Source organism: Callorhinchus milii, unplaced genomic scaffold (assembly GCF_018977255.1).
Source record: "Callorhinchus milii isolate IMCB2004 unplaced genomic scaffold, IMCB_Cmil_1.0 Scaffold17, whole genome shotgun sequence".
NCBI classification, from domain to species: domain Eukaryota; kingdom Metazoa; phylum Chordata; class Chondrichthyes; order Chimaeriformes; family Callorhinchidae; genus Callorhinchus; species Callorhinchus milii.
This window is the reverse complement of record NW_024704758.1, coordinates 12,504,187-12,516,973: the sequence shown is the minus strand read 5'-3', so window position 1 is coordinate 12,516,973 and position 12,787 is coordinate 12,504,187. Positions and strand designations below refer to the sequence as shown.

The 12,787-nt window shown below is 41.6% G+C and overlaps 1 protein-coding gene across 1 annotated transcript; it reads right to left on the bottom strand.

Moving 5' to 3' along the window:
* Nucleotides 1-1,172: 1,172 nt before the first annotated feature.
* dbx1a (developing brain homeobox 1a) lies at nucleotides 1,173-5,275 on the bottom strand. The gene is made up of 4 exons (XM_042341538.1): nucleotides 4,898-5,275; nucleotides 4,269-4,370; nucleotides 2,021-2,223; nucleotides 1,173-1,566 (listed from the first exon to the last, which is right to left on the bottom strand). Exons 1-4 carry the CDS (start codon nucleotides 5,268-5,270, stop codon nucleotides 1,225-1,227), a joined length of 1,020 nt encoding a protein of 339 aa, XP_042197472.1. The 5' UTR covers nucleotides 5,271-5,275; the 3' UTR covers nucleotides 1,173-1,224.
* Nucleotides 5,276-12,787: the final 7,512 nt, after the last annotated feature.

Sequence of the window (12,787 nt, the reverse complement as noted above, 5' to 3'; positions counted from 1 at the left end):
TTGAAACTGTACCGAGTTGACCCAGTCTGGTATCAAGCCAGAATTTGGAGGTAATGATGTGTAATTCTCCTCTGTCACCTGTTGCAGGTTGCATCTAATTCACCTGCTGTTTGTAATGCTAAATGTTAAAAAAAAATGCTGTTTGTTTGCAAAAACTCATAAAAAATGAGGTATCTTTTTGACAAAACGCACATAGGACCACTTGCCTAACAGTGGAACCTTCATCCATTGAGGTCAGGTGTGGGATCAGGTCTCGGTATGATTCAAGATATTAAAAGAATATTAATTGTTATCTTTAGCCAGTGAGGTGTTGTTATGAATCTAGTGCTCGTGTGGCCACTTCTGCAACGACGATTTGTGGATTCCATCATTTCTCAAATATATGAAATAGCCCAAAACGTAAGTAGTAATAATAATAATAAGTCAATGCAATGTCAATGTGCAATAAGTATCAGCTACTTGATGGAGATCTGACTGGAGCCACTGTACTGCGAATTGCACAAAAGGGATATTCCACTTTTCGCAAAATTGTAACTACTTTTTTCTAAAAGTGTTGTTTATTGTTGGAGGAACTTTGTCCCCCCTCCCCCCCACCCAACCGGACCCCCCCAAAACCCCACCTTATCTTCTTGTAAATAAATTTTAAGAATTTATATCAATCTGATTTTATATCAATGTGGGTAAGTAATTTGTTTTATTTACTTACTCCCAGACGATCTCAGAAAAGTTTTCCGTCACAAACAAACGAAAAAAAATAAATCTCTTTGACAACAGTAATTTATAAGTTTCTTTTCAACGTATCTGATAATCTCTACTTATTTTTTTTATTATTTGGTATGGTACAAACCGTTTGATATAAACATTATCCACCTATACACCTCGTGGGACACAAAATAAAACATTTCTTTTTTTATATAAGTTATGACCTCAAAAGCCTACATTTTTTTTCAAGTTAAGTCATTAAAAAAACGTTTCCAAACATTGTTTTTCTTATTAAAATCTAAACTCTATGTATGTATAAATCGTTCATAATAATCTTAGTATAAAATATTCGTACAACTCACAGAATCTGTACAAAAATTCGGTAACAATAAAACCGACGCATCTCAAACAAATAAAAGTTAATTCTCTCTCTCTCTCTCTCTCTGTGTGTGTGTCTCTCTGTCTCTCTCCACTTGGCGGATATAAACAATGTCCAATCGGAAAAGTGAACCGAAGATTATATTATGAAACGGTTATTTCTTCATCTTCATCCTCCTCTTCGGAAAAGTAAGTGTGTTTGTCGCTGTGCTGGTGTGATGTCAGCCTGAGGTGCGAGTCCAGGCTGTCCATGTGCTTGTACTCTGGTGAGTGACAGATGGAAGACTTGGGGCTGTCTCTGCAACCTGTTTCCTCCTCGTCTCCTGAGTGCAATCTACAAGGTGACTTCTTCCCCACGTCGCTCAGGTCAGGGTGAGGGTTTAACTTGGTCGGGAGGGTCTGTTCCCTGCAGCCCCCAGCCGACAGGAGTTCTCTTTCTTTAGAATTTCTCCATTTCATCCTTCTGTTCTGAAACCAGATCTTCACCTGTTGGTTTAAAAAAACACACACACGCACACACACACACAGAGAAATGTGAGTAAAACCTCAATTAATTCGAATAAGAATAATCCTCGCATTTGACACAGCGCCTTATCACGTCTTCGAGACGTCTCCAAGCGCTTCATGGAATATACTGCATACATGTTGTGGGCCAAACACTGGAGATTTAACAGATACAGAACGCATCTTGGCTAACTTGTCAAGATTGCACACACAACAAAATCCCCCCCCCCCCCCCCCACCACCACCACCACTTCTTTCTATGAGGCAAACTATCCAATTACTAGAAATCACCTTCAAGCCATTTGGTGCATCCACCACTGCCACAAGGCACCACCCCCCCACCCCCCACCCCCAAAATTAATCATTTGCTCAGTAATAAGTTAACTGGTAAAGGTTTATTAATGTGTGTGTGTGTATATATTAAAAAAAAACTAACCTGTGAATCTTTGAGTCCCAGTTTGGCTGCCAACTTGCGTCTGTCTGGTTTGCTGATGTATTTTTGTTTCTGAAACATCTTCTCCAAAGCTTTGCGCTGCACATCTGAGAAAACAGCCCGACGGAGCATTCCTCTTCTGGGCTTTCCCCGGGCAGCCAGTGGCCAAGAGAAGGTCCCAGGGATGGGGACAACAGAGGAGGAAGCTGTGAGGGAAGAGGGAAATACAATTAATTAAACGGAACGGTAAAGATAGGGAAGATGCAGAATATTTCAGAATACTGTGTAGCCATATAGACTAAACCAAAGATTAGACAAAGGAGTTATTTACATTGATTAATAATAATAATAATAATAATTGCATTTGATATAGCGCCTTATCACGTTGTCTTAAAGTGCTTCACAGGACATATTGTAAAATGAATTGTGTGCTTTGCAGGTACGCAATACACAATACACGTTTCGATTCACTTTACAATTATGCCTGAAAATAAAAAAAGTTAAGCATTTATATATAATATAAAATATATAAAATGAGTTACTTTAACTTCAAGACTGCTACCTTTTAAAACAAAATTCACACTTTTAAGCTTGAATATAGTAATCATAAGCCCTTTCGCCGACCACTTTCTTTTTGTTGGAGAAAAAAGTTTGGAAATGATGAAGTTACTGACACGCGTTTTGTGTGAAACCAGTGAGGGGCGATTATTAAGGACATTTTCATTGGTATCAAATGGTTCTTCTGCAATAAAAAGGGAAAGACTTTCTCCTTCTCAAAGTGCTAATAGCAGACAGAAATTCTAATGAAGCGTGAATGGTAATTGTGTAGTAATGAACTAACAGAAAAAGACTGAGGACAGGCTGCTAAAGCCATATATTATTGGAACAAAAGAAATCTACACATTGGATCTTAGCAGAACTGTGTGCTCAGATCATTGTGCGAATGCTGATGGCTGGCTGCTTTTTCTCCTCTCCAAACGTTTTCGTCAAATGAACACGAAAAGCCATCTAAAAAGGCTCAAAACACTCTCCCAAGTTGTTTTTGTGCGATGAAAACAAGGCAGCAAAAGTCCCAATTGTCAGCAGTTCAGAGGAACCTTCATTTCATAACGTTAAGCCGTTCGAGACGTGTCAATTAAAAGGCTCAGGTTGGGCACGTTTTGATGAATTGCACGACTATTGAAACAGCAAAGGTTTTATCAGTAAAAAGAAACCTCGAATGTGCCACGAATCCAGTGGGTTTCAAGGATCAATATTTGTTTCTAAATATTTCCAGTGTGATGAATGAAATGAGCCATTTGAAGCAGAAGGGCTTCAAGTCAAAGCATATACTGCAGCACTAAATTAATGTACATTTTTTTGAAGGCAGGTTGTTGACACATCTAAGACGGAATGTTTGAGAATACGCACTTCTGTACCAAACTTTAATACGCGCGATAAAAGTGTGTCAGATAAGCTCTCGGGTGTTTAAAAAGAGGGGGTGGTGGGGGCGGGGGGGTGTATTGGTCACTTGCATTGATACCAAGTTTCCTTTAAGGCTCTATTTTATTAGCTGGTCCGTCGATCTGAACATAAATTAATTCAAGAGCATCGAGACCTTGTTTGCATTCAGATCGTAAAGGTTGACTGTGTGTGTGTGTGGGGGGGGGGGGGGGGGGGGGGAGGGGGGGGCAATGGGACTGAAACTTTGGGCAATTTGCTGATGGGAAGATTCCTGCATATATATATATATATATACCATATAATCAGGTACTGGCAAAGGACTGGGACTGGAGGAGAGGTGAGGTTGGATGGGTGGGTGGGTGGGTGGTGGGGTGGATGGGGGGGGGGAGGGAAGACTTGAGACTGCGTGTGGCTTCTCCCAACTGAACCAGCAATTGGTCATGGTCCTCAAGGCTTTTGTTAGGAGTCATTGGTGAGCTGCGGGGCTCTGTGGGAAAAGCGCAGCCGTGAAGGGAAGCCAACAGCCCCTCTGAGGGTGGACCCGCCTCGAACTTAGTGCGTGACAATTCCTGCTAATTTGCAGATCACGGAATCAGAGCAGAAATGTCAGCCGTCACTGCCTGTGCTAAATAGGGCATCAAATTACCGCGACTGATTCCGAACTGGTGTACTCCTAACAACCTCTGAACCTCAGTCTAACCCCCAAGATGAGCTGCGAAATATTGATTAAGTGCGCGTGAAACACGGGGGGATCGCGCCCCCTTCCTCCCCCGGGGGTTGGGTTGGGTTGGGGGGTGGGGGGTTGTACCTGGGAAATACGAGGAGCGAAGGAAGGGCTGGAAGGAGCCCTCAAAGTAAGGGAAGGAGAACGCCTTTGGGGAGAGTCCTTGGATCAAGTGATGGGATGTTTCTGCAAGAACAGCAAAAGAAAGGGAAACGTCAGATTCGGACAACAACCCCCACACACCCACACACACATTTTTTTTTTAAAAAAATGATGATTAATATAATTGGTAGTCAACGAGGAACACGGAGTTAAATTACAATTCGAATAAATAGCCGATTAATGTCATTACATGAAGCACTTTGGGGTTCGAGTCCACGCGAGTTATAGGATCACACAGTAGTGCCAATGTCGCAATAAATTGGACGGTACCGAAACTGCTTTGGTTATATATTCTCATCTGCTCTTGAGAGCTACAGTTTTATTATCCGGCGTTGTTTTTTTTTAAGAGAGATAACGGCAATGCAAAAGGTTAAAAGCTGAGGTCCCCGCACCAAAGTCAATCAGATGGTGGCATTTTGGTGCATCATCAACAAAAGTCAAGATTATTAGCCACGTTCCCCCCCCACCCCCCCTCCATCCCCTCCCCATTCCTCCCCTCCCCATTCCTCCTCCTGGAACTTTCTAAGCGTTGAAGAAAACCAGACACTCACCAGTTCTGGGTGTGGATGACAAAATCGCGTGGACACCGAACTTCAGGTAACTGGAATCGCTGTGGCCAGAGCCGGAGTTGTGTGGGGAACACATCCGACTGGTCACAGAGGCTGAGCTGCTGACTGAGTCGGTTGTCACCGAGCTGGGGAGGCTGGTGGAAACGGATACCGATGGAGACAGGGCGGCTGACACCGACCGGGGCAGGTAGCTTGTCGGTCGGCTGATCCTCAGCAGATCTTCCACCAGGAAGCTGGCCCCCATTGCATGGGAGGAGAAGGCTGACTGCAAGGACTGGGGCAAAGTCAGAGTCGGGGTGGGTCGCAAGAGGTTTGGGTACATGGCTGAAGGAGCGATCACACTTGGGAACATCATGTTTGCAGCGCTTTGGTGCGGGGGGAGAGAGGGGGGATGGGGGGTGGGTGGGGGGAGAATGCTCCAAATCTGTCCTGTTTGAGCAAAGAGTTCTTTTCTTTCCACCCTTCCTCTCAGTAAGATCCAACTAACAGCTCTGGCACTTTTCTACCATGGCTTCCTTCTGCCTGATGGGTTTTATAGTGGACAGTTTGGGTAAATCCTTTCAGATGTGACAGGTCTTACAATGAAGTTCAACAAAGTTCTCCACAGGACTTTCTTTTACTCCGGGTTTCTGGTCCTCGGATTGGACCATTAGAGCAATTTATGATTGGATTAGACTTCATAACCGAGCAATCACTATGGAGCTTCAACAAAGAAGGTGTAGCCATTAATTCTGAACACTGACCGCCTCTTTTGAATACATTGCTCCCAGGATTTGAGCGGGTTTTGTTTGAGTGCAATGCACACGGGCTAATTAAAAGACTATTTTACCAAGTTTCCAATGACGTTTTCCTCGTTTGAAAGGAATTATGAAAAGAAAGCACTAAATTTATTTGATACTCCCGCTGCGCGTACAAAACTGCTCAATAAATATTCATATCATACACTATAATCTCCCTTTGAAAGGTATCGCAGAGAGGGCAGAGTGAGACGTTTAAACTGCAGATTGTCCTTGACCAATGGATGTGAGTTTTGCGTGGGCAATTTTAAGAAAATGAGTTTGATTTATCTCGGGAAAAACTCTGATAAAAAGTGTGGTTAAATCTCCAAAGGAACCGCAAGTATGATTCACGATGCACGAACGCTATTTAGAACGGATTATTCTTTTACCCATCGGTAAACAATTTTAAGAACAACATGGGATTGCGCACAAAGAAAGTGTTTTTTTTTTGACCACAAAACACAGAGCATAAACTCTGAGAGGATACAATCCCCACAGACTGATTGTTTTGGGTAATAGGTTTTTTTTTTAAAAAAAAGTGCGGCTTAAAATCAATCCAATGATGGTTTAGTCGGAAAAGATACGGCGTAATACAAAAGGCTTTGGATAAAAAGGGCATTTGATTGCAAAGTGCTGATTTTTAACATATGGCACAGGGGGAAACAATGCTTAACGTGTCTTAAATGTTTAAAGATATTTGAATAAACAGTTGATTGGTTTTAAAAAGGGCAATGGGAGTCTTTCTAACCAGAGAACAAAAACAAGGGCTTTAAGGCGTGATCCCCAAATCGATTAAATTGGTCTTCCGCACGATAACAGATGTGTAGAATATTATATTCTGGGAGGAAAAAAAAAAGTGGCTTAATCTTTTCTTAATATCCCAGCGTTTGGCAATGAAAAAGTGGGCAACAGCCATGCATCTATTATCCTATTAAGCGCGGCCATGGCATCAACTAACTGTCACTATCAGCTGTTTTTTTATTTACTCAACACAATGCTTCAAAATCGTATTATCCGACTTTCAGCAGCTTTATTTCTGTAGAAAATGCGGAGTTTTTTTTGTTTGTTGCTGCTCAGTGTTCAGCCTCAGCTGTAGATTATCCTCCTGTGGGCTGACTGCCTTCATCCATAGATGAATCTAACGCCGTCGACCAACCTAAACGCTACTTAAAATCTCAGCCACGCAGCTCGGGTAAAGATCATAAAATGTTCTTTTAGTTTCAGAAAAAAATAAACCAAAAAAAAAAAACATCATGGAAGCAAATTAGTGCAACGCCTGTGAGCGTTACCGTATTACAGAGCGTTGTCACTGAAAGTGACTTAGCACAGGGGACTAAATGAAACTGTTATCAGATATTTGTTAGGCTATGTTTAATTCAATTCACCAGCGATGCATTGTGTAAAACTCACAAATTGTTATTGGAAATGTTTTTTTAATATATGTGTGTGTGTGTGTGTGTGTGTGGTGGAGGGGGAAATTTGGCTGCAATTCACATCATTGCAACATCCGAAACATCTTTTATTGAAAATAAACATGCACTATTTAGCCCTTCTTTAAATGTTAAAAGACGTAAACCACCTTTTTGTGGTATTCTCGCCGTTATATGGCATTGTCAGATGAAATGCAAAATGTATTGAACTTTAAACACTGAGCATTTCAGGCGAATGCATTTTTTTTTGTTTGGCAAAAATCGTCTCGGAGTTACAGTGTTTGAGAAACACTAACGGAGCTGATGACCAAACGAACACAGATAACGGCCATGTGATGTTTTATCATTGAAATGTAATACTGACCAACACAGCAGTCTTTCTAACTTGTATCCCAATAGTTTCACTTTAAATGTGTATTGGTTGACATAACTTGCACGTGCTGTACATATCGATCAATTCAGACACTCCTTAAGACGGAATTGCATCCTCACCCATCATTGAGTGAGGCTCAGCAGGTAAAACCTGCTTCACCCAATTATCAGGCTCTATATCAGCTGTCTGAGTAAACCCTTCTGTCAGAATATACCACCTCTGCTGTCAATTATTCGCCGATTAAAGGTTTTAAACCAGATAGGAGCTCCTCTGCACGGTCGCATATTCGATGGTTTTAATATTATTCCTGTCCAGTCAGAAAGATTTTAGTTTCTCCTTGAAGCCAATCAACATTGTTTTAATCTTACCCATTATATATGTTGATTTCTTTAACCTTCACTTGGATTAGTCGCGCCAATTGCGCAGTCCTGACACAGTTGGGGAGGGCAAACGCGATGGTCTGCAGATGCCTGGGCTAAAGAGATGAATTACTCAGGATCAATTTGTGAAGTTTTTTTTAAATAAAAAACACACGCACATAAACCTTTCAAAAGCTGGAGCTTGATTTACATAGGTTTAGAAAATAAACGACACCACAAAGCATTCGATGCCAAGGAAACGGAATATCTTGATCAAATGTTAGTCAGTTTCCCGAATCCCAAACAATTGTAAACCTAAATTGGGAGGGGGGGGGGAGAAAAGTGAGGAATTATGTGGTGAAATATGGGGAGCATTGGCATGCAGAAATCCAAAGATCCGAGAAAAATGTTGAATATGTATTTAAAACACACGATTAATTGAGTGTGGGAGCAATGGATACTATGGAGATGTCCTGATAATTTTGTTTACCAGTAGGTATTGGGGCTACTGGTCTGATTTACTCTGCATTATAAATAATAAATTGGAGAGTTTTGCTTGGGCATAGGCCGACTGCTGGCAGTTTCTTTGCACTAAATCAGGATAACGACATCGACTGGGAGGTTGGGTCAAACCCATGCTGAGGTACACGTGGATGTATTTCCTTTGGTAAGGGATCGGGCCACACTGTGACACAACGTTCAGATTCTGAACCACTCAGAAAAAAAAAGGGGGGGACTAAAACAAGCGTTCAAACAAAATAAAGCATAAGCAGCAATGAAATTTGACTGAGAGATTTATTTTCGACAGATTTTTTTTGAAGGTTTCCTTGGAAGTCTGCGCTCTTTGGTAAGATCTGTGACTAATGTTATTTGACCTATGTTCGTCCTTTTTGTGCGCTCTGCCATTCATTTGAGGATAGTTATCTCCATTTTTTTAAAAAAAAAGTCACCCAGCTTTTCTTTGTAAGCCTGAACAGGGTTAAAAAAAAAAAGAAGTTTAAGGAAGGAAAGTTTTTTTTTGCGCTCTCTCTCTCTCTCTCTCTCTCTCTCCCCCTCTCTCCTCACACTCTGCTTCAAAACTCCAGGCCAAGGGGACTTAATCCCCATGAAATTATCTGGCAGGCGTACGGTTCAGTCTGTAACACAGGCAGCACCTCTTTAAACACACATTAAATGTTTTTTTTTAAAAAAAGGCACATAATTCACCAAACGGAGTGAGTATTATCATTTAATAACAATACATCTATACCAAACCGTGACCGAACTGGGAAATGAACAAGTATATTAGAACTGGCGCTCTCTTGCATTTCGCAGGACGCGATGCAATACTCTCTGCCTCGTCCACTTTCGACCCAAACACGACTCAAAGACCGCAAGTGAGTATGGATCAAAGAGAGTGGAGATGTTTTGCTGGGAAGAGGGAATTTTTGCTATGATTCATACGTGGAATGTACCTATCCCTATGATGTAGGTTTAGTTCAGCAAACGAGTGATGTTTTAACTTTCACTTCCAGAAAGTGGTCGTGTATTATCACTCAAAAGGCCACCAGCAAGAATTTATCCCTTTAGCTTCTGATTCTGCACAGCGACCCTCCAGACCCTTTGAGTTTATCACTCCACTCGTTCATACTTTGGAGACTTGGGATTGGGTGGATCCTGGAGTGCGGACAGACATCAGAGCCAACAGCTTCTTAACTCAATCCTTAATTCCTCATTAATGTTGCACTCCTTTAGCAAACGTGAAAAAAAATGATTTATTGTAGGGGCGAAAATACACCTCAAGATTCAACCGTAATAAAGCTCACAGGTAATCAATCTAAAGCGACTAAGTGTAATCGAATTCAAATAAGGATACACCATTTAAGACATTGTCCTGAAGCTTTTTACAAAATGTGTTTCTTTTTTTGCAAATGATGTAAAACAATTATTCGACGCAATTATTAATATTGTCAAGTATTTTATAAAGTCGGTACTAAATAATAAACGTGAAAGAGTATTACAATGTTTTCCGATCTGCTTACCGACCCCCTAATGAGAACGTGTTTAATATTGCTAATTGAAATCAAACAGAGACCCTTATTCAGGATAGATAAAGAGGATCGATAACTGGAAACAGCAAAGCTCCTTTAAGAAATCCTTAAAGATCCCAAAGGGTGTCCATTCTCTTATTGTAAGTGACTCGGCGAAGCAATTATGTATTCAGTCAATGCACTTCATAGTAAAATTCAGTGAAGCGCTATAAGGCGTCTCAACAACATAGTAAGGCACGTTATCAAATGCAAGTATTAATATGAAGAAAAGGTGAATTCTGTACCACTGTACGTGTGTGTGAAAGCTATGGGTGAGCTCTATGGTCATAGTATCTGTGGTAATGGTGCCCAGCACAAATGGAGGGAATCATGTCCTTTCCTTTTAAACCAAAACGTATCCCGCAAGTAAGACATTTTTACCTTAATAATTAATCTCAACTGCATCCCTCTCCCAAGAACATTTTTTAAAAAAATCTCACTCCGGGCGAGAACAGATTCTCCCTCCACCCCCCCCCCCCCCCGTCCCAATCAGTTGTTTTACTTCCTCAAACATGTTCCGACTACTAAAACTTGTATTGGATACAAATAAATAATGTATAAAAAGGTAGACTAAATGTGTCATCAAGAGTTGTTAGGTGATAATTCTCCGGTACTTTCTACAGGCTCGAAGACTTGGTACCCAGGTTAGCCAGGCGGCTGCCTCTCCAGTGCGCTCTCGCCTGGATCCCTCTTTTGCGCAAAAACAGTTAACCACCTGTCAGACTCGGGCACAATAAATACAGCCAAAAGAGCTTTTCATGCATGTGTAATATATTTGTTCACCCATTCACTTAATGAAGCTGATAAATGTGATCCAAACAATCGTCAAGTTAATCTATTTAGTAAAATGTTTTAAGACTTTCAGGCTATGTTAAGAAGGCAGTGTTGTCCACATTTTCATTCAAATACGCCATCCCCGTGCGCGCTTTTCAGTGCCAAAGGACAACATTCTTGCGAATATAATTTATTATAAATGTGCTTTTAATGGGTTTAATTCACACGGCCAGCTGTTTTGCGCTATTTGGTAAGCAGAAAACAAACGTGGATGGATGGAGAGCTAGTTAAAATTAGTTTCGGTCACTGAGGCTAAGCCACATTTCCTGCAAACCATCTGCTTGATTGACACAATAGAAGGATTTTCAGGGGGAAAGAATAAAAGCTGAAAGTCCAACAGTTAGTATTTTCTTCATTTAATTGTGAAGGTAAAAGCCGTTAGGTGTCCTCGTTGCTACCTTTACATGGGATGCTCCTGTTAGCGGGGGAACTATTCAACAAGTTATTGATGAAAGTCCTAACCTGGGGGTTAAAAGTGCGCCACTCGTGAAAGTTTCCAACAGGTCATTTCTGTTTATTATCTGGAGGCTTAACATTCAGACCCAATCCGAGCTGCAGACAGTAGGTATCAATCCAAACCGACAAACAAACATAACTTTGGCCCACACTGTGAAATAGGAGGGGAACCTAACCCACAGTGTGGGACTTGGCGATGTGTTTGTGTCAGTGTCTCTGCAGTGAGATCTGACCAGAGCGATGCAAACTAAAGGCTGATCTCGACTCGAAGTCGCCATCAAAGTGAGTTCCTAAAATATAACCCGACCAATGGATTTACATTTGAATGCTGGAGGTGTTTTGAAAAGTCCATTCTTAAGACTGTAAAATAAGGGGTTGCGAAAGACCAACAATATTTACTGAACATCTTTGCTGAAGTGGGTGAAACTCTCAGAATATGCAATGACTCCCGAATCGCACCAGGGCTCTTAAACCCCTACATACGTATTGTTTTTAATGCGTGGCATTTCTTCAGCCACGTTAAGTATTCTCGAGACGAGGGATGGATGTAAGGCTGGTACTATAGTTTCCTTTTCGAGATGCAAAATTACCTTCACACCAGCTAATCGGCGAAGCTGAATACTTGGTCTCTCCCTAAGGGTTGCCTGTTGTATTTTTTTAATCAGCTGTTGCAAACGGCGTTATCAAGCCCTGCAATTGATTCCAGTGTTTCTAAGAAGGGACACCTGGGACGGATTTTCCACAATCCTTTCAGGTGCATTGAAATCCCCTGCTGGTGAGACGGGAGCTCCTTTCAACGTCAAAAGCGCAGAAAACACTCTCCTAATCAAAGACTGAACTTGCCATTGTAGGTTCAAATCTGTGGCAAGTATATTATTTTGGGGGGGCACACACGAGGAGGAGGAGGAGGAGGAAGGGTAACCTGTTTTCACAGTGTGGGATTCGGCGAAGGTGTCTGTGAGTGGCAAAATTTCAAGACTTATATAAAAAAAAACTAAACGAATTATATATATAAAAAGTGCTTATTGTTCCATGTGACGCAGCCGCTAGATTGCGACCCCCCCCCCTTCCCCCCCAAAAAAAAACCCACCCACCCACACACAGTCACAGAGTGCTACTTGGCAGTTCCCTGGATGCTCGCCTTGCTTTCTCGGAGGGAATAGAAGTAGGATTTGTTTAATAGAGCTGGACGGGTGTCAAGCCAGCAGCACACAGACAGGACTCCTTAAACCGTTGTGCTTTTGTGATCACTTTCAACAGAAGCTCATCATTTTCTCCACTCCTGAAATAAATGGCTAAAATCTCCACTAATCATTTTCTGCACCAGAGCTGTCAACGTTAACTCGCTCAGTTGCATTTACTTCTCCACCTCTCCCCACCCCATCACCATCACCACCCCCAACTCTCTCCACTATTCATTAACCCCACGTTTGATTTTTTTTTTCTGTGTGTCAAGTTCATAGCTTCCGAACGTGATTTTTTCCACAATTTGTCAAAGCACAGAATGCTTTGTTTTATTTACTTTTATGGTGCGTAATTGGAGGAGAAGTCGCACTGTACCTTTTTAGCACT

Excerpts from the sequence above, each read along its gene's own strand:
- dbx1a (XM_042341538.1), bottom strand. The coding sequence starts at position 5,270 with ATGATGTTCCCAAGTGTGATCGCTCCTTCAGCCATGTACCCAAACCTC. Across the intron at positions 4,371-4,897 it reads GTCATCCACACCCAGAACTG|AAACATCCCATCACTTGATC; the intron begins GTGAGTGTCTGG and ends CTGTTCTTGCAG. Across the intron at positions 1,567-2,020 it reads TGGGACTCAAAGATTCACAG|GTGAAGATCTGGTTTCAGAA; the intron begins GTTAGTTTTTTT and ends TTAAACCAACAG.